General features: G+C 50.9%; 1 protein-coding gene across 2 annotated transcripts; it reads left to right on the top strand.

Annotated features, from left to right (window-relative positions):
- The first annotated feature begins 78 nt into the window (after window positions 1-78).
- SCAMP2 (secretory carrier membrane protein 2) lies at window positions 79-25577 on the top strand. 2 transcript variants are annotated; one of them, XM_055555413.1, is made up of 10 exons: window positions 79-271; window positions 13188-13256; window positions 13687-13785; window positions 14319-14447; window positions 15875-15992; window positions 16507-16635; window positions 17283-17442; window positions 18591-18692; window positions 23670-23787; window positions 24050-25577. In XM_055555413.1, the coding sequence occupies exons 1-10, from the start codon at window positions 215-217 to the stop codon at window positions 24182-24184; spliced, it is 1116 nt and encodes a 371-aa protein (XP_055411388.1). In that variant the 5' UTR covers window positions 79-214; the 3' UTR covers window positions 24185-25577. The 2 variants fall into 2 exon arrangements, with proteins under 2 accessions (XP_055411388.1, XP_055411389.1); XM_055555414.1 differs by lacking the exon at window positions 14319-14447.
- The last annotated feature ends 92 nt before the right edge of the window (window positions 25578-25669 follow it).

Genomic DNA, 25669 nt, shown 5'->3' on the forward strand with positions numbered 1-25669 from the left:
GGAATGCCCACCAGGCTTCACAGTGGGTTGGGCAGGAGGGCGGGGCGGACTTCTGTGATGTCACACGACCACGCCCCTCTGGGAGGACGTTGCGCCTGCGCCAGAACGGCTGCCTCGCTCCCGGAAGTGGAGGGCCTGAACGGAGAGCGCCGCTGGGTCTGGGTGCCCGGAGGCAGAAGCGCTCTCGGAGCTCGCTCGTCGGCCCCCGACCGTCATGTCGTCCTTCGACACCAACCCCTTCGCGGACCCAGTGGACGTAAACCCCTTCCAGGTAGAGCCCTCATCTTACAGCTCTGTCCAGTGCCCAAAGGCCGCCGCCCGGGCCTCTTTCGCCAGAGCCGGGAGACGTGGCGTAGGAGGGACGGGCTGTCTGCCCAATGGGAGAGCGGGCTTCGAGGGGTGTCCTATCGTAGCGCCTGGGGGGCGGGACTAGCAGCAGGTGGAACAGCGGAGGGGGCGGGGCGCTGTACTCTGGGAAAAGGGTGGGACTGTTTCCTCCCAGGAATGTAGCCCTTCTAACTGGATACCGCTGGGGAAGGGGACTGGCGCAGACAGGATCAGGGAAGCCCCCAGCTTCAGGGAGATAAGCGACTTCACCTGAGGGGAAAGTGTGACTACCACATCCCGCAGTCTTGAGGAGACGCTAGCCTTGAGTCACTTTAGGAGAGAGGGTGACAGCAACGTAATGAGGTGGAAGCCTCTAGAGGGATGGAGAAATGTCAGAAAATCCCAAGACCATCCCCCGCAACACAACACAGCCAACTAGTCTATAAGATATAGGAGAGCCCCTGAGATTTGTCAGAAAGGGAAGGCTGGTAACCCAAGTTGAATTATGGTCTTGATAACAGTTTCACACCTTGGCCATGGATCTAGTTTGGACTGGGCTCTGGCTAGATGAGAGAGCCCAGGGTAGAGAGGGGGGAGAAATGAGGAGCCTCTGAGGGGCTTGAAGTGCAAGGAATGTTGGTCTGATGGACCTGTGTGTGGTGACAGGATAGATGAGATGCACTGATCTATGAGCTGGCCTGACCTTTTAACAATTGCCCAAGGAAAAAGAGACTTCCTTTTAAAAGCCGAAACCTTCCCGCCTTTGAGCAAAGAGCATAGGGGTATTCTTTTCCATGATGGAGGGTTGGGACTCCTTTAACTCCAAAGCTCCGGTGCCTCTTGTTTTGTGTATGCTCAAAACCAGTTCTAGGGAAGCTTGCTTGTGCTGACTAGTGATTTATGAGCCTCGAGCTTTCTGCTTTGTCAGGATGTCACCAGGCATGTGAACTCTTACTGCTTGTTCTTTATTTTGGTCATTGGCAACTTTAAAGTTTCCTGCAGGTGTAGGGGAAGTCCTTGGAGGGGGTCCTTCATGCAAGACACAGCATGAGCTTTTCCACCTTGAATCCTTTCTTTCAAGGGTCAGAATAAACACAAAGGAGACTAGAATGAATGTCGGTTTACATCTCTTTCTTGGTTTTAAGGTGACTTAGCCAGTGGGAGCCCTTGAGGCAAATTTTGATAGCTTGGTAACATCAGGGAATTCCTAACATTCCTCTAGTAGCTTCATGCTTCTTGACAGAACTGTTTGGAGGACCTTATCTTTTATGTAAGGCAGTAATCTCTATTTGAGTAAAGAAAGAACATTTGCATTTTTTTTTTCCTTTGCCATTGTCTTCAGATAACTGTTTTGCTTTAGTTATAAAACTGCTGCATGATACTGGAGTTCGGGTGGCTCAGACGGTAAAGCGTCTGCCTACAATGTGGGAGACCTGGGTTCAATCCCTGGGTCAGGAAGATCTCCTGGAGAAGGAAATGGTAACCCACTCCAGTATTCTTGCATGGAAAATCCCATGGACGGAGAAGCCTGGTAGGCTACAGTCCGTGGGGTCGCAAAGAGTCAAGGACACGACTGAGCAACTTCACTTTCAGAAGCCTTTTGGTATGTGTGCTGTGTAATCATGTGCCTTTTTCTTTCTTTTTTTTTTGTACTGTCAGAATCAGAAATCAAATGTCTGCTGCTATCTGAAAGAGGCAGTCAGATATCCAGAGATGCAGAGAGCTTGTCCTCAGTGCTAGCAGTGGGCTAGATAATTGGCCTAAATTTTGCCCTATATTAATAGCAGCTTGAAAGTCTTAAACCACATCTCCAACCCCAGAAATGATTGTGCAAACTGTGGAAGAAGTAACTTCTACATTGAAGCAAGACAGTCTGTACATCAGGCAGCCCCAGGATATGGCAGGACAGGAAGCAGCTGTGGTCCTGTAAAGAGTAACATCTGGTGGGGAAGCCTGTGGGGGAAGGCGAGAGACGGTTGGCTGCGATTCTGCTCCTCTTGACTCTGGGCTGGGTTTTTCCTCTTGGTGCACAGCTGTGGAGGGAGAAGGAGCTTTGGGTGTGAGGCCCCCAAACTTCTTTTCCTGGAGAGCTGCCCTCCCTCTCCTTGTGATGGTGGTTTCTGCTTTTCTGACTGCCAGGGCTGGGACACTGGGAAGGCACAGCCCTTGGGGGGCTGGGTGTGAGCCCAGCTTCATTTACTTAGGGTGTTGGCACAGAGCTCAGAAGAGAGAAGGTGGAGAGGCTATAGACTCAGAAACTGTCACACCTAACTGGCCTTCAGAAGTCTTTTTTTTCCCCCTTCTCTCCATGGTGGTTTATGAAAATATACTTAGTGTTCGGAGTTCCATGGTGGATTTTTAGAGCTAGGAACATCCTCAGAAATCTCTTCTAACCCTTTAGGTTTAGAGATGAGAATGCAGTGAGGATGGGACATGCCAGAGTCACTAGCTAATTGAAGCAGGAAGGGACTCAGATCTGGGCCTTCTTCTCTGGATAGTGCTGTTCTTAAAATTTTAAACTGCCTTGGCAGTTACTTAGGCCAGCTAAGGAAAGAATGTAACATCATCACCACTGTTACCATTCTTAAAATGAGAGTACTGGTAAGGTGAAAGTAACAAATTAGGTGAGCTTTTTTGTTGTTTTTCAGTGTGTGGGGGTGGAATAATATGGATTGTATTGTGCTTTTTTTTTTGTTAAGATTTATTTTTGGTTGCTCTGGTCTTTATTGCTGTGTGTTGGCTACTCTTTGTGGCGGTGCTTGGGCTTTTCATTGTGGTGGCTTCTCTTGTTGAGGAGCATGGATTCTAGAGCGCAGACTCAATAGTTGCTTGACACGTGGGCCTGGTTGCCTCGTGGCATGTGGTATCTTCCAGATCCAGGGATTGAATCCTTGTCCTCTGCACGGGCAGGTGGGCTCTTCCCCACTGAGCCACCAGGAAATCTCCTGTATTGTGTTAGATGATATTTTAACATAGCATGTTTTCTGAGTAATGCCAGTCCTGAAAGGTGCTCAGGGTTCTGTGGTCAAATAAAGTCAGGAATCATTTTCCTGAAGGTTGACCAGGCTTGTTCATTTGTTAAAGGCTCCGAGAAATCCTGCAGTAAAGATATTTACTCCACTTTGTTTGATCCAGCCTTTCTCAGAGTTTTGCAACCATGGAATCCTTCTTCTAACTCTTGCAATATCCCCTGAAGCTCCTGGTGTGCTTTTAGGTTGACTTCCTTAATACATATTTTTTATCTGCACTCTGTTCCATCCCCACCTGAACTGTGGCTGTGGGCTTTTATGACTTCCTCCTTGTGTACAGTTATAGTGGGATTATTAGAAAACTTCCTGCAGAGTCGGACTGTAAGTGGAAAGTTGTCACAAGAGTGCAGCAGAGGTTTTTTACCAAACTCCTAGGAGGAAGCAGGAAAGTGCAAGCCGAGAGTGGCTGGTTTCCCAACCTCCCCTGGCACTCCCTAATCCCTCTGTGCATTATGGTGCATCTGCTGTGTACCATCTGGGTATTCTGCTTTCTACTGATTCCAGCATGTCTGTTCCCAAAAGTTTCTCAGAAAGTCTTGTTGGGTGATGAAGAAGTTGAGGGCTCCAGATGGGTGTTGTCCTCCCCATTTTCTCTTTCAGCAGTCCACTGAAAAACAGCGGACCCCAGCAAGTGCCTGGACTGCTTTGCCGCTTGGTGTTTCTGTTAGGTTACCCCAGGCAGTCGACTGATCTGGGAGTGGACTAGCTGGTGGTTCCAAACAGAGAAAACCTTTCAGCATTCGTGAGTCGCCAAATCACACCATATCACTTTCACACGTTGTCTCCTTGCACTTAAAAGATAATCTTGGTGGTATGGCTGCTTCCCAAGGATTTAAGACATTTCTCTCCTGTGGGAGGAGAAAGTGGTGGCAGAAATGTGATTTGGGCATGAACAGTCACATGAAGTTTCCTGCAGAGACACTGAGGGCTGTGTCACTTCCCCGAGAGGGTGGACTTCAGTTTGACTGCAGCTTTGGGAATTCTTAGAACCCCCAGTTGGACCTGGTAGAACTTTCCTGGGGAACAGGAGCATTGTCTCAAGAAACTTGAAAATGGCAAGGTTCATACAGTTTAACTGACTCCAAGCAGCTGCCCAGGTTGGGGTGGGGAGGGATTTTTGCCTTAATGGTTGGCACCTGGAGGTAGTCTGGGTGTTAGAAAGCCCTTGGCCAGTGATACAGCTGAACTTTGACCCTACATGTCTATTAAGTTTTCTTTGGAGCCACTTGGAGTAGGACAATCCTGGGTTCAGAGAAACGGTAATATTTAACCAGGACAAACAAGGGGTGCTTGCTCCTGGTCCAGAGAAGAGTGCCGTGCACATTAATTCGCAAGGTGTGACCCGTCCAGCAGTGCTCTCATGAGATGCTGACACGTTCATGCACATCACCGAGCCACTGCTGCTCTGAGGGCCTGTGCAGGAGACCAGGATAAATGGGCGCATGGCCTGCTAGAGCTTCTGATCTGACAGGAGAGCTAAGAAACGCTCACTGATCATGACAGCGTGCCCTGGCGTGATAAGGGCAGTCAAAATTTGCCAGAAGGACCTGTGAGGGATCTGAGGGAGAACAGGGCAGAGTCCTATGGTAGGAGGTCCTGGGAGCAGAAAGCCTATGGCACGAGAAGGTATTCCAGGTGAAGGAACACCAACTTAAGTCACTTCCGCACACTCTCAGCTCCACGCCCCCAGGCGCCACCTCACTCTGTGGACTCTCTGGGATCTGTGGGTCTGCTGCTTGTGGTGCACCAGCTTGTCTGACCAGTCTCCTGGAAGTTCTCTCTGTCCTTGGCCTCTTTATACTAATAACTCTCACCTCCTCCTGCCTGTTTTCTCTTCTTGTCTCCTGCATTTCAGGGTGTCCTAGAGTTCTGTCCTTGGCTTTGTTCTCAGTGTGTACCTCTCCAAGTAAGTCCTCCCACTTCCGTGGCCTCAGAGTAGCATCCACATTCCAGTGGGCTCAGATCCAGAGCTCTAGCCCTCATCTTCTGAGCTCCAAACCAGTATTTCCAGCTCTTACCTGGACATTTCCACCCATTCCACCCAGATGCATTTTATCAATTTCTCTGATGCGAATCAATACCTTCCCAGATCCTCTCCCTGCTCCCACACCCCCGCTCCTGAAAATCCTGTTTCTCTTCTCCCATGACCGCCTGTCTTGCTCAGTGGTGGCACTGTTTGCTGGTCCCCCGAGCTGGCAGCCTCAGTCACTCCACCCCTTCCCTTCCCTTCCCCTCCCCTGTGTCCTCGTCTTGCAGTAACTCTATACCCCAACCAGCCTGTGGAGTGGTCAAGCCTGTAGCGTCTACCTGAGGAGGGTCTCCGGAGCCCGTTCCCTCTTCTCCATCCTCTGTGTCATCCCTTAGCTCAAGCCCCACTATCACCCATGTGGACTCTATGTCCCAGGCAGTCTTCCTGCCATCCTCCTTCCATGAGCACTGCGGTCTCCTCACTGCTGGCAGAGATGATCACTGCTCACAATCTCTGAGGGCTTCCCAGGTGGCATGGTGGTAAAAATCCACCTGCCTGTTTAGGAAATGCAAGAGATACAGGTTCAATCCCAGGGTCAGGTAGATCCCCCGGAGAAGGAAATAGTAACCCACAGGGACAGAGAAGCCTGGTGGGCTACAGTCCACAGGGTCACAAAGAGTTGGATATGACTAAGCGCACAGGCTTTGCACAATCTCTTGTTGCCCCCATTGCCACAGCCTGCAGTCCGGCCCAGCCATCTTCAGGCTGGGTCCTTGGTGCTCCTCTCTTTGTATATAACACTTTGCTCTGTAGTCTCCTGATCCTTCTCACTGAATGTATGCAAGGTCTTTTTAAAGATCCCATGTCTTTGCAAATGCTCTTCTCCTCTCCCTCTTGAGTACTTGCTTAATTTCTTTCCTCTCTCGAGATCCAGCTCAGATGCCACCTCAGAGAAGCCTTCCCTGAGTCTCCAACAGCCTCTTCGCTCCCTCCTCTGCGAGCCCTTTGCCCGTGCCCTTGTTCAGCACTGGTCACATGCTGTCACTTCTTGCCCTGGCTTCTGTTGTGTTCTCTGTGCTATTTGCTTCTTGAGGGCAGGAACCAAGGCCTTTTCTTGGTGCCCTCACCCTGCGCTGGTTGGAATGGTTTGTGTAGGGAGTAGACAGACCGCGGTGGAAGGAGAGGGCAGAGGGCTCCATGTGATGGGGAACAGGCTGCACCTGGAGGAAAGCTGGTGCCAGGCCGTGGAGCGCCTCAACGCCAGGCCAGGGACTTGGCCTCTCTTTCCTGGGAGCCTCTGTACATCACTGCTGTGGCAGGGAGGAAGGCCCCAGGGTGCACCTTGCTCATTTGATGGCTTGTCAGGCTCTCTTCTTAAAAAAGAAGTGTGTATGTATTTGTTTAACATCAGATCAGATCAAATCAGTCGCTCAGTCGTGTCTGACTCTTTGCGACCCCATGAATCGCAGCACGCCAGGCCTCCCTGTCCATCACCAACTCCCAGAGTTCTCTCAGACTCACGTCCATCGAGTCAGTGATGCCATCCAGCCATCTCATCCTCTGTCGTCCCCTTCTCCTCCTGCCCCCAATCCCTCCCAGCATCAGAGTCTTTTCCAGTGAGTCAGCTCTTCGCATGAGGTGGCCAAAGTACTGGAGTTTCAGCTTTAGCATCAATCCTTCCAAAGAAATCCCAGGGCTGATCTCCTTCAGAATGGACTGGTTGGATCTCCTTGCAGTCCAAGGGACTCTCAAGAGTCTTCTCCAACACGACAGCTCAAGAGCATCAATTCTTTGGCACTCAGCCTTCTTCACAGTCCAACTCTCACATCCATACATGACCACAGGAAAAACCATAGCCTTGAGTAGACGAACCTTTGTTGGCAAAGTAATGTCTCTGCTTTTGAATATGCTATCTAGGTTGGTCATAACTTTCCTTCCAAGGAGTAAGCGTCTTTTAATTTCATGGCTGCAGTCCCCATCTGTAGTGATTTTGGAGCCCAGAAAAATAAAGTCTGACACTGTTTCCACTGTTTCCCCATCTATTTCCCATGAAGTGATGGGACCGGATGCCATGATCTTTGTTTTCTGAATGTTGAGCTTTAAGCCAACTTTTTCACTCTCCACTTTCACTTTCATCAAGAGGCTTTTGAGTTCCTCTTCACTTTCTGCCCTATACAGTGGAAGTGAGAAATAGATTTAAGGGCCTAGATCTGATAGATAGAGTGCCTGATGAACTATGGAATGAGGTTCGTGACATTGTTTAATATAAACATAACATAATCACATTATAGAAAATTTGAAAGACAAAATAAACCATCCCTGTTTCTACTAGTGTTTTGCAGCCATTGTTTTGATGTGTGTTCTGTTATGAGTACTTCTGACAGAATCGTCATTTGATACTCGTATAACCGAGCTGTTTCCGTATTGCTGCCGTGTGTTCATAACTGTGATTTTTAGTGACTGTTTAGGCCATTGAGGGGATGTGCACCAAAATGCACTGGAGCTCACTGTCCCTGGGTATTTAAGTTGTCCCCTGCTTTTTTCCCCCCTGTTGTAAATACCAGCACAGTGAATACTTTTGCAGATGCAGATTTTCACATGTTTTTGTCATGTTTCCTTTGGATGGCTTCTCAGGCTGTAGCTCAGAGAAACCAAGGTTAACCGTGGCGCCTCGTTCGCCTGGGACCGAGCCGGCCAACGTGGGGGTGACCGCTCCTTCTTGTGCTGACACGCAGCCTTGTCACTAAAGCAAACAGGACTTCACAGACGATCCAAAGTAGTGGCGGCTCTTGGTCTCTCAGAGGGAGTGGCCAAGTTTTGTTTTTGTTTTTTAGTCTATGAGGTATTTATGTAATGTGTTTGTTTGAAGCCTGAAATAAACCTCACATTGAGAGCCTGGGTGGAGTGGAGGGTGGGAAAGCAAGGAAAAGTCACAGCCGAGACCTGGGAGATGCATGGAGAGGGGTTGCCAAACCAGTGAAAACAAGTATGTTTTTCAAGGCCCTCCCCCCGCCGCAGCAGAACTCCAGCCCAGCTGTACCGCCTCGTTTTCTCAGCCCCTCACAGCCCAGCTCCACCCAGTGCCCCCTTTCCCGGAGCTGTATGGCCTGAGCTCGCCCTCCTCCGAGCCCGCCCAGCCTCCTCTCCCCTCCCATGGTCACTCGTGCTGTGTGCTTGTCTCAGCTCCCATGTGGCCTCCTGAAGGGTAGGAGCTGCACCCTGTTCCTCTTGGTGTGTCCCTCGCCCTGTGTGTGGCTGCTCACTGCATGAAAGGAACTGAGACCAGGCGCGTTCTCCTTGTTACAATTCAGGCAAGGGCATGAGCCGGTTGAGTCCTTTGGGCGCTGAGGGGGTGTCAGCTTACTTCTTGGTAGGTGAGACTTCGCTCTCACCGTGCTTTTAAATGCTTGACCCACTTACGAGCTGGCTGAGGCTTGGTGAGTGGGAAGGAAGATTGCTGCTGTTGGCTTATTTGTGACTCGAGGGGAAAGCTGAGGGTCCTCATTCAGACCAGTCAGTGTGGTCCTTACTCACAAGATTCTCTGCCAGTGTCCTCCCAAGGGTGTTCACCCCGAAGGACTGCTTTGAAGTTCAGGAACAAATAGCTGAGCAGACCCAGTCGTCCTGGTTGACCCCTCAACCCCGTGTTGACCGAGCATCTTCCGTTGGTCAGCCCCTGAGCCAGGCTTTGGGGAGACTCTGCCCACGCAGGTTTACCACTTGTGTTTTGGGAGAAAGACAGACTTGGATTCAAAATTGGGCTCAACCACTACAGTCCCTGAGGTCTTGGAGGAATTACTTCCTCTCTCTGAGCTGGGCCTTTCTTCATCCTCATACTCCTCCTTCACGGGATGGTTGTAAGGTTGAATGAGGAGGTGGGCTGTAGCTTTTCTCAGCCAGGGCCCCTCAGCTGAGCCTCAGAACACAGAAGCTGATTGGAACTACTGTTTTCTCCATTTTCCCAAGGATGGAACATCACCAGGACTGTTCTGATACACAGGACAGAAGGCAGGTCGTTGCAGACAGTGGATGGCCTGGGGCAGTGGGGCTTGACTCTCTCGAGGAACCAGGTTGAGAAAGGCTGGTGGAGCCTTCTTTTCTGGTGGTGTGACACAGTGGCCGGTTCTGGGATGACTAGCAGCAGTATCATTGCGTGATGAACCTGTGCGTGGTAGACACTCTGCGTGTCGGCTCCCGTGTCCATCCCTCCTCCTCCCTTGCTCTTTCACTGGGCCTCAGCTTCTCTTGAAACCTCACACATCTGTCAGAAAGTGCCTAGTCTCCTCAGATGGAAAGCACCCATGTCTCCCAGTGTTGCAGGCTCCTTTCCCCAAGCAGAGTCCTTCTAGGTCCTGGGGCTGCCGCTCTGATGCAGGTGGCCCTCCCCTTCTCTGTGCCTTGGCACTTGGGCAGCACCTCGTAGAAAAAGCAGAGAAGGGCCGTCAGCCTGCAGTCCTTATTCCAGACATTACCTGAGCTTCTGCTTGCATCAGGCCCTCCACCAAGCACTAGGAGCCAGAAGTATGAACTAGATACAGAGGCACCTGACTGCAGTTTACAGCCTGCTGGAGGAGACAGGATTTGTTTGTGGTGAGCCTGATTAGGGGCCCAGGGCCAAGTCCTTAAGATTGTTGAGAAAAGAAGAGGGGTCAGTTTGGACAGGGTGATCAGTCCCCCCACCCTCCAGAACCCTCTTCTGGCTAACCTTGGTAAGAAAATGACATCTCTTCACAGGTATGGAGGCTGCCTATTTAAGGCGTACACCTCAGCCAAGCGGGTATGCTGGCTCCTGACACTGCTACCACGGCCGCCCCTCTGCCCTTGTCCTGTAGTGACAGACTCGAGTAACTCATCCCTTGGACGGTGGATCTGATTTCAGTGACTTCAGCTCACTTACTGGGCTGTGACTTGATGTCTGCGGAGTCTGAAAGGGGAACAGATACTGAGCCCTAGATCTTTCTTGCAGGAAGCCAGCCCAGTAATTCTGGGAGAAATCTGCTAGTCGTTCAGCCAACAAAAAACCTCAAGGCCAGTTCCTCCAACTGGGCTCTCAAGCCTCACCTTGTCACTTTGTCCAAATTGCAGGAGCCACCTGGCAAGGATGGTGTCCAGCAGAAAGGACGCGGGGCAGACAGGAAGTGGGTTGAGGCTGTGTGTCCAGCTCTGGGCCAGGCCCTGGGGCCCTGCAGACACAGGCTTGCCCTCTAGGGCCTGATGGCCTCAGTGCGAAGATGGCAGAATGTGTGAAAGAGGCACGTTCAGGGACTCCCCAGGTGGTCCAGTGGCTGAGACTGAACTCCCAGTGCAGAGAGCCTGGATTCCATCCCTGGTCAGGGAACTAGATCCCACATGCCACACCAAAGATCCTGTGTGCCACAACTGAGATCTGGCACAGCCAAATAAATAAACAAATATTAAAAAAAGAGAGAGAGAGAAAGAGGCATGTTTAACGCTGACCCTTGGCTGTATAAATGTTCAGATAAGGGAGCCAGACCTGCAGGGTGGCGAATATCCATTTCTACGTCTGAAAATTGAGGGCTGGCTCTCTGAGAGTCTGTCTACCGTGAATATGTGTTTAAGAATCCAATCTGTGGAGGCTTGCTGCTGGAAGGGAAGCTGGGCAAGAAGGCCAGGAGCATCTGGATGAGCCGTGAGGGACTACGGGTGAGGTGTGCCGACAGGGGAGCCTCACTGAGGCCTTGTAACGGGGCCTTGGCAGAGTCTGGGGGCAGCTGTTTCTCCCAGAGGCATCGCTGTTGGGCTGGACCTGAGCCCCATACCTGTTCTTTGTGGGGAAGGGAAGGGAGTGCGAGTGTGCAGGAGCTACGTTAGGTGCCCAGCCTGGCCCCAGGCCAGCACCGGCAGAGAGGATGGCGGGGAGCCCTGTGTGAGGCCCTCAGCCTGAAGGGTTGGCCTCTAGGAAAGGGAAGGATGAAAACTTGGGGAAAGGCTGTGTTCTGAGGACATTTTTGGATTTTTTGAAAAGAATGGGGGGAAAAAAATCCCAAAACATCATTTTCTTGGCGTTTCAGCTGAGTCCTTCATATCTGTATTCCTCGCAAGTGTGCATGATTTAATAAAATCAGCACTGGCAGCCAGCAGCATGTTTTTGTTCCAGAACCTTAAATTGTCCTTTAGAAAATGAGAGGAATAAATGCTTTCTGTAAAATAATAAAAATAACTAAACAGTATAGAAAGGTTATAAAGTGAAAAGTATCCATTCATACCACCTTATTTACCCATCCTTCCCCACCCACTTCCCCCACCAAAAAAACAAACCCTCCCTGAAGGTAAATACTTTAAACCAGTTTATTTTACTTTATTTTTTAAAAACATTTTTAACTTTGTTTCAAAGTTAAATTCAAGACACATTGACTTCAAAGGAAATCAGCTGAGAAATGTTTTTCTAGGCTGAATACCTGTTTCCCCTTAGTCTTCCCTAACAGAGCATGTACACGTTAATTACTGTCATTTTATAATCATGCTGGTCCACCCCACGTAAACTGTGTGTGCGGTATTCTGAATGTTCTTAGTTACACCCTCAATTTCACTAACTGCACAAGATTTTCTGGGGTAACCTGTCACTTGAATTCTTTAGCTACTTTTGAGGGTGAAGTCCAAAGAACTCTTAAGTGAGTCTCCTCTAGGAGGTGGGGGTTATTTTATAAGTGTTAGCAACTGGTACCTGGGCTGTGCAGATCCCATCTGGCATCTCTGGAAGACCACCTGTAAAACCATAGTATCATTTGATTCATCAGTCAACCAAGTGACTCAAAACTGAAAATTAAATTTAAAGAAAAATAATTTAGAGGAAAAAAGACAATCAAGGCAATCCTAGAGGAACTCATTCTAAGCAGTCAGTCAGTGTGTGTGTGTGTGTATGTATGTCCAAAGCACACCAGATTCATTCAGTGCAGGCTGGTGGGTCCCAGATGACTCCCCTTTCCAGAAAACAGTGATCTGAGGGAGCCGAATCTGGCAAGTGGCCAGTACCAGTAAAGAGCAGCCATAAAGTGGTGGGGACATTTATATTCAACCCCCCTCTGGAGTCAAACCTACATGTGCCAGAATTCCCTGAGGGTTCAGTAGTTAGGACTCAGTGCTCGCACTGCCAAGGGGCCAGAGTTCAATCCCTGGTCAAGGATCTAAGATTCTACATGCTGTGTGGGTACAGTTGTTTTTTTTGTTTGTTTTATGTGGTTTTTTTTTTTTTTTTTTTTTCAAAAAAACTAAAAAGACCCTGCTGGCTCCCTTGGGTCCCGCAGAGCAGTCAGGTCCATTCAGAAGCGGACTGTAAACTAGTAGACTTCCCCACCTGCTAACACATCCTTTCACTTTGCTTTACTTCAGCATGAATACTGCTTGGACTAGTTTTCAGGCTAAACCATCTTAAATCTCCTTTCTTTTTTTTGGGGGGGGGGCCACACTGCATGGCTTAGGGAATCTTAGTTCCTCAACCAGGGATTGAACATAGCCCCAGCAATGAAAGTGCCAAGTCCCAGCCATTGGCCCACCAGGGAATTCCCTAAACATTTTGAATTTCTCAGGGGCTCCAAAGGGAACACCTGTGTTGTCTTTTCCTGGGCCTCAGAATGTAAACCTTGCTCTGGGTCTCTTCTGGCAAGTCATCTGGGCTGCAGCCCTCCTTTTCCAGCAAGGGAGAAATGACTGCCGTTGTGGTATGGCAGGGGCTGGGTACAGGAGCCTTCAGGAGAGGCTCTCCAGGACTCTAGGAAGGGCCATCAACAGCCTTACTTCAGCCAGGTAGCCCTGGGAGGGGCCTAGAGACAGTGGTCTCCCTCCCCATCACCAAGACTCTCCTTTTTCCCCAGTATCTGATGACTCTTTTTTCACCTTCTCAGGATCCCTCTGTGACCCAGCTGACCAATGCCCCACAGGGAGGCCTGGCTGAATTCAACCCTTTCTCAGAGGTTGGTGTGCATGCCCTCTTTTTGAATCTCTGGGTTCTCTGGGTGGTGCTGGCATCTCTGGGTAAGGTGACTTGGCAGAGACAGAGAAGTTCTGTTCCTCAAAGAGACAGTCCTAATGTGAACTCAGGGGGTGGGGTACGGAAGAGGAACCCATCCATTGTTCCCTGAGGATCCATGAGCTGGGGCGCTCCCCGAAGAGGGGGGCCGGGCAGTGTTGGGAAGGTCTGGATCCAGGGTCCTGGGTTAGGCCTCACATTGCCCAGAACCTGAGGCTTGTTGGCCACGAAGCTACAAAGGCAGGCTCAGGGCAGGCCCAGAGGGAGCGCCCCTCACAGGCAAGGGCACATCACTCTCCCGGCTGTGAGTCTGTCCCCACGTGGCCGACTGGGGGAGGCCCACTTACCTCCTTCCTCCACTCTGCCCCACGCAGACAAATGCAGCGACGACGGTTCCTGTCTCACAGATGCCCGGGCCCTCGCAGCCTGCAGTTCTCCAACCCTCAGTGGAGCCCACCCAGCCAACCCCCCAGGTACCGTTGACAAGATCCCTTTGGCCTCTCCTTTCCAGAAAGGGACACACCCAGACTGGTGGCTGAGCCCCGAGATTGAGGAGGGGCAGAGGGCTTTCATCCCGGGCTCCCCTTCCAGGGCCCTCTGGGTCATCTCCTGGGAGCTGGTCACTTGCAGGTGGAGGGTCTGCTCTACCAACCTGTATCCTCTCCCCCAACCCCGTGACCACCACCCAAAATAAGCTCTACTCACCAGGCCAGGCTCCTTGGTGGCAGGAAGAGCATTTACCCCTATTGTGTCCTTCCAGATCCTCCTCCGGCCTTTGGTTCGTTCTCTCTTCCCCAGGGCCCAGAATCTCTCTTCCCCTCGCTCTCCCTTTTTTTTTTTAAACCTCGTTTATTCCCGCCCGCTTCCCTGCGCTCCTCTGTCCCTCCACCAGTACTCTGAGCCTGTGTGTTCTGTGCCCGACACTCCCCTCCGTGCCTCCCAGCCCCACCGCACGCTCCTTGTGGCCCCTGGTGAGCGTGGCCCACAGTGGAGCTGTGTGTTGCAGCTCCTGCTTAGACAGGCCAGCAGGTTCCTGCCCACCAGATTCCTGGCAGTGAGCGAGCTCTCAGAGAGGCAGATGCTGCTAGGAGGAGATAGTATTCTCAGAGACAGCTACCTGCGAAACCTGCCAAAGGTAGGCGAAGAGTAGATGAGCACGAGGGAGGGCAAGGTGCCCGGAGCCCAGCCAGGCTGGGCTGTGGGCACCAGTGGGCCCCAGGCTGCTCCTGTCGTCTGACTGGACTTCTCTGAACGTGCGGTCCCTGCCCGGGCCCCTGGGCCCCACCCCTGGCCCTAGAGCCCTGTGGAGGTGAGGCGAGACTCAGAGGCAAGCGTGACTTCTGTCCAGCTGGGTGGTGGGCTGTAGGGACCTGGGCCTACTCAGCTGAAGTTGCAGACTTGGGGAGAGGAGGCTGAGACCCCAGTGTGGTCTAGTGTGGCCACTTCTGGTCCTGCTTCTGCCCCCACTGCCTGAAATTTACCTCCTGGGACTTGCCTGGGGAGGTCCAGTGGTTAAGACTCCACACTTCCACTGTAGGAGGCATGGGTTCAGTCCCTGGCCAGGGAACCAAGACTCCCCCCGCACCGCCCCCCGCCCCCCCACCGCCAAAAAAAAAAAAAAAATTTTACCTCTTGAAGGCAGCCATGGCCCTTTGGAGAACTCCTTTTAGAGAGGGAGAGGTGTGTGTGTGTGTGTTGCATGTGCTCACACATGCATGCACAGGAATGCCTGCCTTGTTATTCCATGAGATGACCAGTTTGATACCTGTTCCCTAAGGAGGACTGTAGACTTCAGGAGGAACCAGGTCCCAACAAGGGGAGCAGGGCCCTAGGCTGGAACACCGTGCCCAAGCCCAGCTCTGTTCAGCCTTATGTGTAGTCTCCTAGCGCCTTCCCTGCTCTGCCTGGAGAGGGATAAAGCTTGAACTCTGCACATCATGAAAGCAAGGCCAAGCACAGCCAAGCCTAAAGGGCTGTTGGGTTGTACTGGGTAACACAGTTCAGTTGTGCCTCTGGGCAGCTCCTGGGTGGGAGGACAGTGCTTAAATATAGATCCTGAGGCTCTGGGCGCACAAGGCTGCCCTCAAGTATCTCCCTTCCTCTCTCACTGCTGGCGGGTCTGCACTGTTTCCCCTTCACACACACAGACACACACACCTATGCACGCACACTCCATGTTCTTCAAATGAGGCTTGAGTCTCTGGCTTTCCAGCTATAGGTTGGTCTCTTCTGAAGTCTTTTTCGCTTTGCTGTTACCTCAAAAGTCACTTTGAACTTTGCCTGACTCCAATATGGGGATGGTTCCCATCTCTTTCAAGCTGAGGGATACAAGGGAGAGGAGAGCCCTGGTGATGGCTAAGGGGCCAGAGGTGGTGTGGAGGTGGTGGGGGGCAGGTCACCTCGGCCTCTCCATGGTTGTCTTGGATACCCATGACACCTGGGCCTGGGACTGCCCCTGAGCCCTCCCTGCGTGGGGCACGGCCTCTCTGGCTTCAGCTCAGACCGACACTGTCTCACTGTCTTCTGTGTCTGGCTGCCCTCCACCTCCTCTGCACCCTCCAGGCTGTGGCCTCTGCAGCCCAGGCAAGCCTGCTCCGGCAGCAGGAAGAACTGGACAGGAAAGCGGCCGAGCTGGAACGGAAGGAGCGGGAGCTTCAGAACACGGTGGCCAACTTACATGGTAGGGGAGGCCGTGCTGCCTGGCTTAGGACTTCCCTGAGCCCGCTTGTTCCAGGGCAGCCTCAGAGCTTTGCTGAGCTCTGTCACAGCATTGTCCTGGGGAACGCCAAGTAAGGTGAAGGTCAGGAGACTTGCCATTTGGTCCTAATGGATGTAGATTATTTCTTCACTCCTTCCCCACTCTGGAATTTACTTAGAGTGGGAGCCTTGGTCCCAGGATTCCTTACCCATGATGATGCCCCCTTGTGCTTATGGTCGGGTGGTTAATAAAAGTAATCACTTAGGCCGTCGAGCTCTGTGTTTCCCAGTGCATTTGGGGTCCATTGTATTGGAGTGAGCTCAGGGGTATTTGTGTCCCGTCGTCTTTCCCCATCCCACTCCGTATCCATACACCCTGAGCCCCGTCTGCTGGCACCCCCCGGGAGCCCTGCTTTGGCCCAGGGACTGGGCCCGCATGTGCACCCCGCCACGCTGCTGCTAAAGCCGGGCTCACCTCCTCACCTCTTCCCACGCAGTGAGAGAGAACAACTGGCCGCCCCTGCCCGTGTGGTGCCCTGTCAAGCCCTGCTTCTATCAGGACTTCTCCACAGAGATCCCTGCTGACTACCAGCGGATATGCAAGATGCTCTACTATCTCTGGATGTGTGAGTCTTGCTCTTGCCCCTTCAAGCTCAGGGTGAAGTGGGCTGTGACTCGAGCGTGCTGGCTGTGCTCTGGTTGCTCCTCTTGGCAGGCTGCAGCCTCTCTCTGGGCTGGGCTGAGGGGTGCCTCTGCCCATATAACTGGCTCCCCACAGTCTGCTCCCTATCCTGCGAACCTCCCCACAAGGGCCAGTCCAGACCCCATATCAGGTAGGGTGGGACTAGCCGGAGGCTTCAGAGTTCCTACAGAGCTCCCTGCACTGAACAGCCCTCCTTAGGGGAAGGCCTCTCCTCCCTATGGTCCCCTCGGCTCCTAGGAATGAGGAGCGAGGAGAGAAGACTTCTTGTAGCTCCACTGGGGGCTGTCCACAACCAAGGGAAGGCCTGCTGAAAGACTTCATTCCCCAAAGTTCAGCCCTGTATCTGTATCCGCCCCTCCACTGCCACTCCTCAGATACCTGAGTTTTAAGATTCCCTGGTTTTAAGGTCTCAGAACACCCTGCCTGTGTACACACCAAGGTCCTCTAGTATTTCTGCAGTTGCTCTCACAGCGTGGACCTCATTTCCTCTTCAGGGGATGGTTTGCCTCAGTGGGGAGGCCTTCGGTCCCCTTGGCACAAGCCTCTCTCTCCCCACCTCTCCTTCCCCAGTGCATTCAGTGACTCTGTTTCTGAACCTGCTTGCCTGCCTGGCCTGGTTCTTAGTCGACACCTCCAGGGGAGTAGACTTCGGCCTCTCCATCTTGTGGTTTGTGATCTTCACCCCCTGTGCCTTCCTTTGTTGGTATCGACCCATCTATAAGGCTTTCAGGTGAGTGGGGCTGGGCAGGGGTGAGTAGTATATGGCTGGCATCAGGTAGCAGGCCAAAGCCCATCAGCCCTGGAGCCCCCTCCCAGTCTTAGAGCAGAATGGAATGGTGGGGAAATTCACTTTCCGATCCCCACCCTTAGTGAGAACAGGCAGGGATCAGCAGCTGTTTTCTCCTCTGTTGTACCAGAGGTCTGCTCTGGGCCCTGTCCTTGGACCAGGCTCGGGAGACCCAGAGAGGCAATCAAGAGCCTTCCTTGCCTTCCCCCTGCTCCCAGTCTGTCTGGTTCATTGGGATTTTAGTTCCGGGGAGAGGCTGTGTGTCTGTGATAGCCAGACAGAGTCTGATAAGGGTGAGATAAGCTCTCAGTAGCTTTATCCCTCCATGCTCATGTCTGCCCCTCCCCCCACCTCCCCAGTAACCCTTGAGCCTCGATGAGTGCCAGTATTTGACTGGTGGCCCTAGAGTCAGTACTGTGGACATGAATGAATCCACCTCACAGACCCCTAGGACTTTTGGAATTGAGACTAGGAGTTGATGCTCAACTCCTAGTTGAGCCCAGCAGGGAGTGAAGAGAGAAGGGAGGAGAGACAGGGAGCCCAGCAGGTCCTGGGATAGAGGGGGAGAGCAGTGGCCAAACCCTCCCATGTACTCAGCAGGCAAATCCTGTACCCTCACTGTATTCTAGCCCTCCAGGGCGTGATGGAAGTTCTCAAACACCAGTTTTATCTGGTGTCCCCTACTCCCTAGGTGTCTTTTCTTCCGCTCAGGCCTACAGATTGATTCTTAAAGTTTTATTATCTTTATAACAGGCTTAGATTTTCTTACCTGTTATGAAATGGAGATAACTTCAGGAAATGGACTGTTAGGTTTGTTACATTGTCCTTGGGGTGAGCAAGTTTATTTACACGCTCTTTGAGCACTCAAGCATCGACCCCTTAAACTGGAAGGCAGCGGAGGGCAAGTCTTTCTTGATTACGGGGCCTGTGTGCTCCTGTCCTCATGGACAGTGTGGCTGACTCCTGGAGCTCTGTCTGCTCTGGCACCCTCCCTCCTGTCTCCTAGCGAGGAAGGTGTCCTGGCAAGTGAGAAGGCTGAGGTCTGAGCCCGAAGCCCTTGTGTGACTTCTCATTTCCCACTCTCTCCACAGGTCTGACAACTCTTTCAGCTTCTTCGTGTTCTTCTTTGTATTTTTCTGTCAAATAGGGATCTACATCATCCAGTTGATCGGCATCCCTAGCCTTGGGGACAGGTGAGACGTGGTGCAGCACAGAGGGGATTAGGCCCTGTTCCCCTACTCCCAGAAAGGCCCCACCGATGACCCGTCTTCCACCATGGCTGGGAGAGGGGTGATGGGTCAGCGGGGGTCTGCCTTCTTCCGCTTCTTCCCCGGTAGCCACTCACTGTTTCGCCTTGCTCACCCCTTTCCGGAGTGCCATGGGTGGAGTTGGCCTGAATCCTTAGGCTCTCAGGGCTGTGTCCTGCACTCCAGGGCCCCCTTGTCCTTTTCTCCTGCCGTGCCCTCCTAGAGCCTGCGGCTGCTCCCACAAGCCCCGGACAAGCCCCGAGGCTTGGGCGGCTGCCAATGGATGTCCTGGCCTTTACAAACTGTGAGCTGTGACTTTTTCTGGAGGCCCTGTAACCTCAGGAGTTGGAGCCCTCACCCCTGGAGGATCTGCTCCTTCAAGCTGCTCTCCTTGAGCATCCAGCTGGCTTGAGAGTCCTGGCTGCTGCAATTCTCAGCTCAGAATTAGTCTCAAAGAGAAAAGCTGATGGCTGATGTTTTCCTTTCTGCTCCAGTGCACAGGGAACATTACAGAAAGGTCAGGCTGGCACTTGGCTGAAAGCCTGAGCCTGGAAGGGCTGCACTATTTTGGTCCCCGCCCTCCAGTGGAGCTGGCAAGTCCAGAGTGGCAGGGAGGGGTGACTCACCTCACACTCAGTGCATGCTGCCTTCCTCCTCCCCTCTGCCTTCTTGCCTTGCTATTTCTAACCTGGCCCCTTTTCTGTTTGACTGGTGACCCAGTTTCATTACTCATTACCCTCAGTGAGATCCTGGTAGAAGACTGTGATTAACAATTGCTGTTTACACCCTGGACTGGGAGCCAGAAGGCTTGAGTTCTGGTCCTGCTCCGCCCCTCACTGCCCTGCCTGGGTCTGCCTGGTTGAGCTCCAAGGCCTCCAGCCTCCCGGTGTCTTTCTCATCTCACCTCAGAACACCCACGATTGGGTGGAAGTCCTCCCGCCTCCCTTTTTTTTTACTGATTATAAAATACACATAACATAAAATCTGCCATTTTGTTTACCACTTAAACCACTTTGTATAATTGAGTGGCATTTAGTTCATTCACAGTGTCTTGCAGACATTAGCACTGTCTAATTCTGTATCACACTGTGACATTTGTATCACATTGTAAGGAAACTCCATGCCCATTAAGCAGTCACTCTTCATTCCCTCATTTACTGAGCCCGTAGCAACCATTAAACTGTTTATGCCTCTCTGGATTTGCCTATTCTGGACATTTCATTTTAATGAAATCATACGTGGCTTTAAACAAAAAAATGTATTTATTTATTTGACTGTGCTGGGTCTTCATTGCTGCATGGGCTTTTCTCTAGTTGCAGCATGTATGGGCTTCTCGTTGCAGTGGCTTCTCTTGTTGCAGAGCATGGGCTAGGACGCACAGGCTTCAGTAGATGTGGCACCTGGACTCTAGAACACAGGCTCAGTAGTTGTGGCGAACACGGGCTTAGTTGCCCCTTAGCATGTGGAATCTTCTTGGACCAGGGATTGAACCTGCGTCCCCTGCATTGGAAGGCAGATTCTTTACCACTGAGCCTAACATTTGGCTTTTGGTGCCTGGCTTCTTTCAGATCAGATCAGTTGCTCAGTCCAACTCTTTGCAACCCCATGAATCACAGCACGCCAGGCCTCCCTGTCCATCACCAACTCCCGGAGTTCACTCAGACTCACGTCCATAGAGTCAGCGATGCCATCCAGCCATCTCATCCTCTGTCGTCCCCTTCTCCTTCTGCCCCCAATCCCTCCCAGCGTCAGAGTCTTTTCCAGTGAGTCAACTCTTCGCATGAGGTGGCCAAAGTACTGGAGTTTCAGCTTTAGCATCAGTCCTTCCAAAGAAATCCCAGGGCTGATCTCCTTCAGAATGGACTGGTTGGATCTCCTTGCAGTCCAAGGGACTCTCAAGAGTCTTCTCCAACACCACAGTTCAAAAGCATCAATTCTTTGGCACTCAGCCTTCTTCACAGTCCAACTCTCACATCCATACATGACTACAGGAAAAACCATAGCCTTGAGTAGACGAACCTTTGTTGGCAAAGTAATGTCTCTGCTTTTGAATATGCTATCTAGGTTGGTCATAACTTTGCTTCCAAGGAGTAAGCGTCTTTTAATTTCATGGCTGCAGTCCCCATCTGTAGTGATTTTGGAGCCCAGAAAAATAAAGTCTGACACTGTTTCCACTGTTTCCCCATCTATTTCCCATGAAGTGGTGGGACTGGATGCCATGATCTTCCTTTTCTGAATGTTGAGCTTTTTCACTCTCCACTTTCACTTTTATCAAGAGGCTTTTGAGTTCCTCTTCACTTTCTGCCATAAGGGTGGTGTCATCTGCATATCTGAGGTTATTGATATTTCTCCCGGCAATCTTGATTCCAGCTTGTGTTTCTTCCAGTCCAGCGTTTCTCATGATGTACTCTGCATAGAAGTTAAATAAGCAAAAAAAAAAAAAAAAAAAGAAGTTAAATAAGCAGGGTGACAATATACAGCCTTGACGAACTCCTTTTCCTATTTGGAACCAGTCTGTTGTTCCATGTCCAGTTCTAACTGTTGCTTCCTGACCTGCATACAGATTTCTCAAGAGGCAGATCAGGTGGTCTGGTATTCCCATCTCTTTCAGAATTTTCCACGGTTTATTGTGATGCACACAGTCAAAGGCTTTGGCATAGTCAATAAAGCAGAAATATATGTTTTTCTGGAACTCTCTTGCTTTTTCTATGATCCAGCGGATGTTGGCAATTTGATCTCTGGTTCCTCTGCCTTTTCTAAAACCAGCTTGAACATCAGGAAGTTCATGGTTCACATATTGCTGAAGCCTGGCTTAGAGAATTTTGAGCATTACTTTACTAGCGTGTGAGATGAGTGCAATTGTGCAGTAGTTTGAGCATTCTTTGGAATTGCATTTCTTTGGGATTGGAATGAAAACTGACCTTTTCCAGTCCTGTGACCACTGCTGAGTTTTCCAAATTTGCTGGCATATTGAGTGCAGCACTTTCCCAGCATCATCTTTCAGGATTTGAAATAGCTCAACTGGAATTCCATCACCTCCACTAGCTTTGTTCGTAGTGATGCTTTCTAAGGCCCACTTGACTTCACATTCTTTCACATAGCATCATATTTTCAAGGTTCATGTTAGTACTTCATTACATTTTATGTCTAAATAATATTCCATAGTTCTTAGAGATACTGCATGTTGTTTATCCACTCATCAGCTGATAAACATTTGGGTTTCCACCTTTTTGCTGTTGTGAATAGTGCTGCTGTGAACATTTGTGTATAGGTTTTTGAGTACCTGCTTTCAGTTCTTTAGGGTATGTATCCGAGGGTGGAATTGCTGGGTCGTATGGTAATTCTATGTATAATTTATTTAGGAACTGCCACACTGTCCCACAGTGGCTGAACCATTTTATTTATTTGTTTTTGGCTGTGCTGGGTCTTTGTTGCTGTGGGCATTCTCTAGTTGGGCCAGTTGGGGCTGCTCTCTAGTTGCGGAGTGTGGACTTCTCGTTGTAGTGGCTGTTTGTTGTGGAGCCTGGGCTCTAGGGCGCTCGGGCTTCAGTAGTTGTGGCGCATAGGCTTCGTTACCCCACAGCATGTGAAATCTTCCTGGACCAGGGATTGAACCTGTGTCCTCTGGTTTGGTAGGTGGATTCTTAACCACTGGACCACCAGGGAAGTGCAGGCCAAACTATTTTACATTCTCAATAGCAGTGTATGAGGATTCCAGTTCCTCCACATCCTCCCTAACACTTACTATTTTCCTTTCTTGTTTTTTTCCTTTTTTCTTTTATAGCCAATCTAGAAGTGTGGTAACTCATGATTTTGATTGCTCTTTCCTGAATAATTGTGATGTTGGCCATCTTTTATGTGCTTGCATATTTTCTTTGGAGAAATGTCTATTCAAATTGTTTTCTAATTTAGTATTTGGATTGTCTGTTGAATTCTTCATATATTCAGGATGCTGCATAGCTACTTGTCAGGTATATAATTTATAAAGTTTCTCCTTTCTGTGTGTTGTTTCTCACTCCTGATAATATCATTTGATGAACAAAGGTTCTTAATTGTAATGAGATCTAATAGTTTTCGTTCTTATTGTTAGGTTTGAGTTAGCTTTTCTATATGGTGGAAGTAGGGTGCACCTTCATTGTGTTTTTTTTTCTTTTAATTTTTTTAATGTATTTTTAATTGGATGATAATTGCTTTACACTATTGTGTTGGTCACCTTCATTATTTTGTATGTGGATATCTAGCCGTCCTGCACCATTTGTTGAAGAGGCCATTCTTCAACATTCAGTGGTTTTGGCATACTTGTCTAAAATCAGTTGATGATAAATATATAGATTTGTTTCTGGACTCTCAATTCTATTCCATTGATCTATAATATATGTCTATCCTGATGCCAGTACCATACTGTTTCGATAGCTATAGCTTTGTATTAAGTTTTAAAATCAAAATGTGAGGCTGTCCCCTTGGTAGATGTGAACACTGGTTCAGGAAGGAGATGTGACTGGCTGGAGGCAGTGGGGCTGTTCCTGGGCTGCAGGGTGGGGAGCTGAGGTGAGAGGATGAATGAAGTGGGTTGGCTAGTGATCCTCCTTCCCAGAGGGAGGGCCCTCCGCAGTGAGCAGCCCTAGGCTTTCCATGTCTCCTAAAGGGGTCTACCCACCGTCACTCTTAACAGTGAAAGCAGCAGCCACATCCTCCCTTCCAGGCCTCACATGGCCCATAGATTCCCTATGGGCATTATGGGGCCTGGTGGCCTTTACAGAGGCCTGGCCTCACAGGCCAGGCTTTTGGCCCACAGGGCTCTGTGCTGTCCAGAGATGCCTGGGTGGTGTTCAGCACGCAGTGGCCACTTGGAGAAGAGCCCCTCACAGGGAGCTCTGGGGCCCAATCCCACTGTGCTCTCCCCGGCCTCCTCCCCCTTTGCAGTGGTTGGATTGCAGCCCTGTCTACGATGAAGCACAACTTGGCTGTGTCGGCCATCATGATGGTGGTGGCTGGCTTCTTCACCCTCTGTGCCGTGCTCTCACTCTTCCTCCTGAAGCGGGTGAGTGAGTGGTGGGTGCTGGGCCAACTGCAAACCCAAGGAAGCCCCAGCCCCTGGGGTAGGCACCTCTCTCCTGCTTTTTCCATGGGGGATGTTCATCACTACAGCAGTTGCGTCTCCTGGGTCCTCAGAGCTCCAGCAGCTTCCTCCAAGGCTCTGGGTGGGAGGTCAGACAGGCTGGGGTCCATGGTGGCTGCCTTGGGCCCATGAGCTGGTGGCCCCCAAGTGGGTGGACTTTTCTCACCACAGCCTCTTTCTGCAGGTGCACTCCCTATACCGCAGGACAGGGGCCAGCTTCCAGCAGGCCCAGGAGGAGTTTTCCCAGGGCATCTTCAGCAGCAGGACCTTCCGCAGTGCCGCCTCATCTGCTGCCCAGGGAGCGTTCCAGGGGAATTAGTCCTCCTGACTCCTCCCTCTGCCCTGGCCTTCTCTCTCACCTGCCTTCTGAGCTGCACTTTCCATGGGTGCCTTAAGCATTGGGTATGCCCAGCACAGACCTGGGGAGGGTCTTGCCCGTGGCTCTTCTTCCTCCCTCAGCAACCATCTCTCCCTTCCACCTGAGGAAAGGGGAGGGAGGGACAGGGACTTTTTTCTACACAAGAGAAAAAAAAAAAAAAAAGCTGTCTTTTCTTCTCTGGTGGTGGTTTGATAGGATTTTTTCTCTCTTTGGAAGCAGTGGGACTGAAGTTCTCTTCTTCACAGATACACACATGTACTCACACACATACAAACACAAACACAACACACTTGGGATCACTGGCTGTCCTGGGCCCAACCACCTGGAGTCCTGAGATTCCACTCCTCCCAGCAGGCCTGACCGGAATCTGGCTTCATGGACCCAGCCTGTGACTTCCACAGTCCTGCCCTTCCCTCCTGCTCAGACTCTGGGAGCCTCCTAAGGGCTCCCCTTTAGATGAACTGCAGTCTGGGCTCTTCCTCAGATCATTCTAGGGTGAACTCTGGGCTTCCAGCCTCTGTCCTGCCTCATGTTTCTAACAAACAGTTTCCTAGCCCTTTAGGGCCCCTGCATCCTCCCGATGTGGGCAGTACGTGGTGCCCTCTGGGACCCTTCTTAAGCCCTTCCCTCTTTAGACTTATTGAATGTGCAATGGGGTTGGTTAGGATTTGGGGATGGAGAGGGATAGAGGACACTGACCTGAAGTTGTCTTGCCCAGCTTTTGGCAGTCTTGTATTAGGGTGGGTCTGATTGTCCAGGTGTGGTTTGGCCCTATTCGTTTTGATTTCCTCTTTCTGAGGGACAACTGCCCTTTAGCTTGGCCTCATATTCTTGCCTATCCCTGCCCCCCACCATCAGTAGTATCTAGCTTGTATGACTCTTAGGGAGGGCAAGGGGAATGAATTCAGAACTTCATTCTTCAGGCCACCTTTTTAAGGGTTCCAGACTAATCCCCCAGGGTTCTCCCGTACTCCCCAAGTAGAGTTTAGATCACCTTCCACTAGTCCTGGGGATTCCCCAGGAGTTGTGTTACTCTAATGGGTGCTTAGGAGTTCAAGGTTAAAACCTGTATCCTGTCCTCCAGAGATGATGGTAGGAGTGGGTGGGTAGACTGAGGGGACTAATCAAAAAGCTGTCCAGCCCAGGGCATCTGGGGCCTAACCAGAGGCAGCCCTGAAGCTGCCAGCTGACATAGCCCCAGAGCCACTGAATGATGATGGCAGTGACCAAGATTTTGTAAACTCCTTACTGGTATTTTTTTTCTCCGTGTACAAATGTATATGTTACATCTCAATTTTGTCCTTAAATAAAAACAAAAGACATTTTCAGACAATACTGGTCCTGATGTCTGCTCTATTTGGAAAGTTGGGAGTGCCCCATAGGGTAGGGACTGAGGCAGGCCAGCCATAGGTGAGAAGAGACAGT

Source organism: Bubalus kerabau, chromosome 19 (genome assembly GCF_029407905.1).
Source record: "Bubalus kerabau isolate K-KA32 ecotype Philippines breed swamp buffalo chromosome 19, PCC_UOA_SB_1v2, whole genome shotgun sequence".
NCBI lineage: Eukaryota > Metazoa > Chordata > Mammalia > Artiodactyla > Bovidae > Bubalus > Bubalus kerabau.

What these genes read in the sequence shown, in the direction of transcription:
- SCAMP2 (XM_055555413.1), top strand. Translation starts at nt 215, where the DNA reads ATGTCGTCCTTCGACACCAACCCCTTCGCGGACCCAGTGGACGTAAAC. An exon ending in AATTCAACCCTTTCTCAGAG is followed by an intron (nt 13,257 to 13,686) that starts GTTGGTGTGCAT and finishes TGCCCCACGCAG; the next exon opens with ACAAATGCAGCGACGACGGT. An exon ending in GCTCTACTATCTCTGGATGT is followed by an intron (nt 16,636 to 17,282) that starts GTGAGTCTTGCT and finishes CTCCTTCCCCAG; the next exon opens with TGCATTCAGTGACTCTGTTT.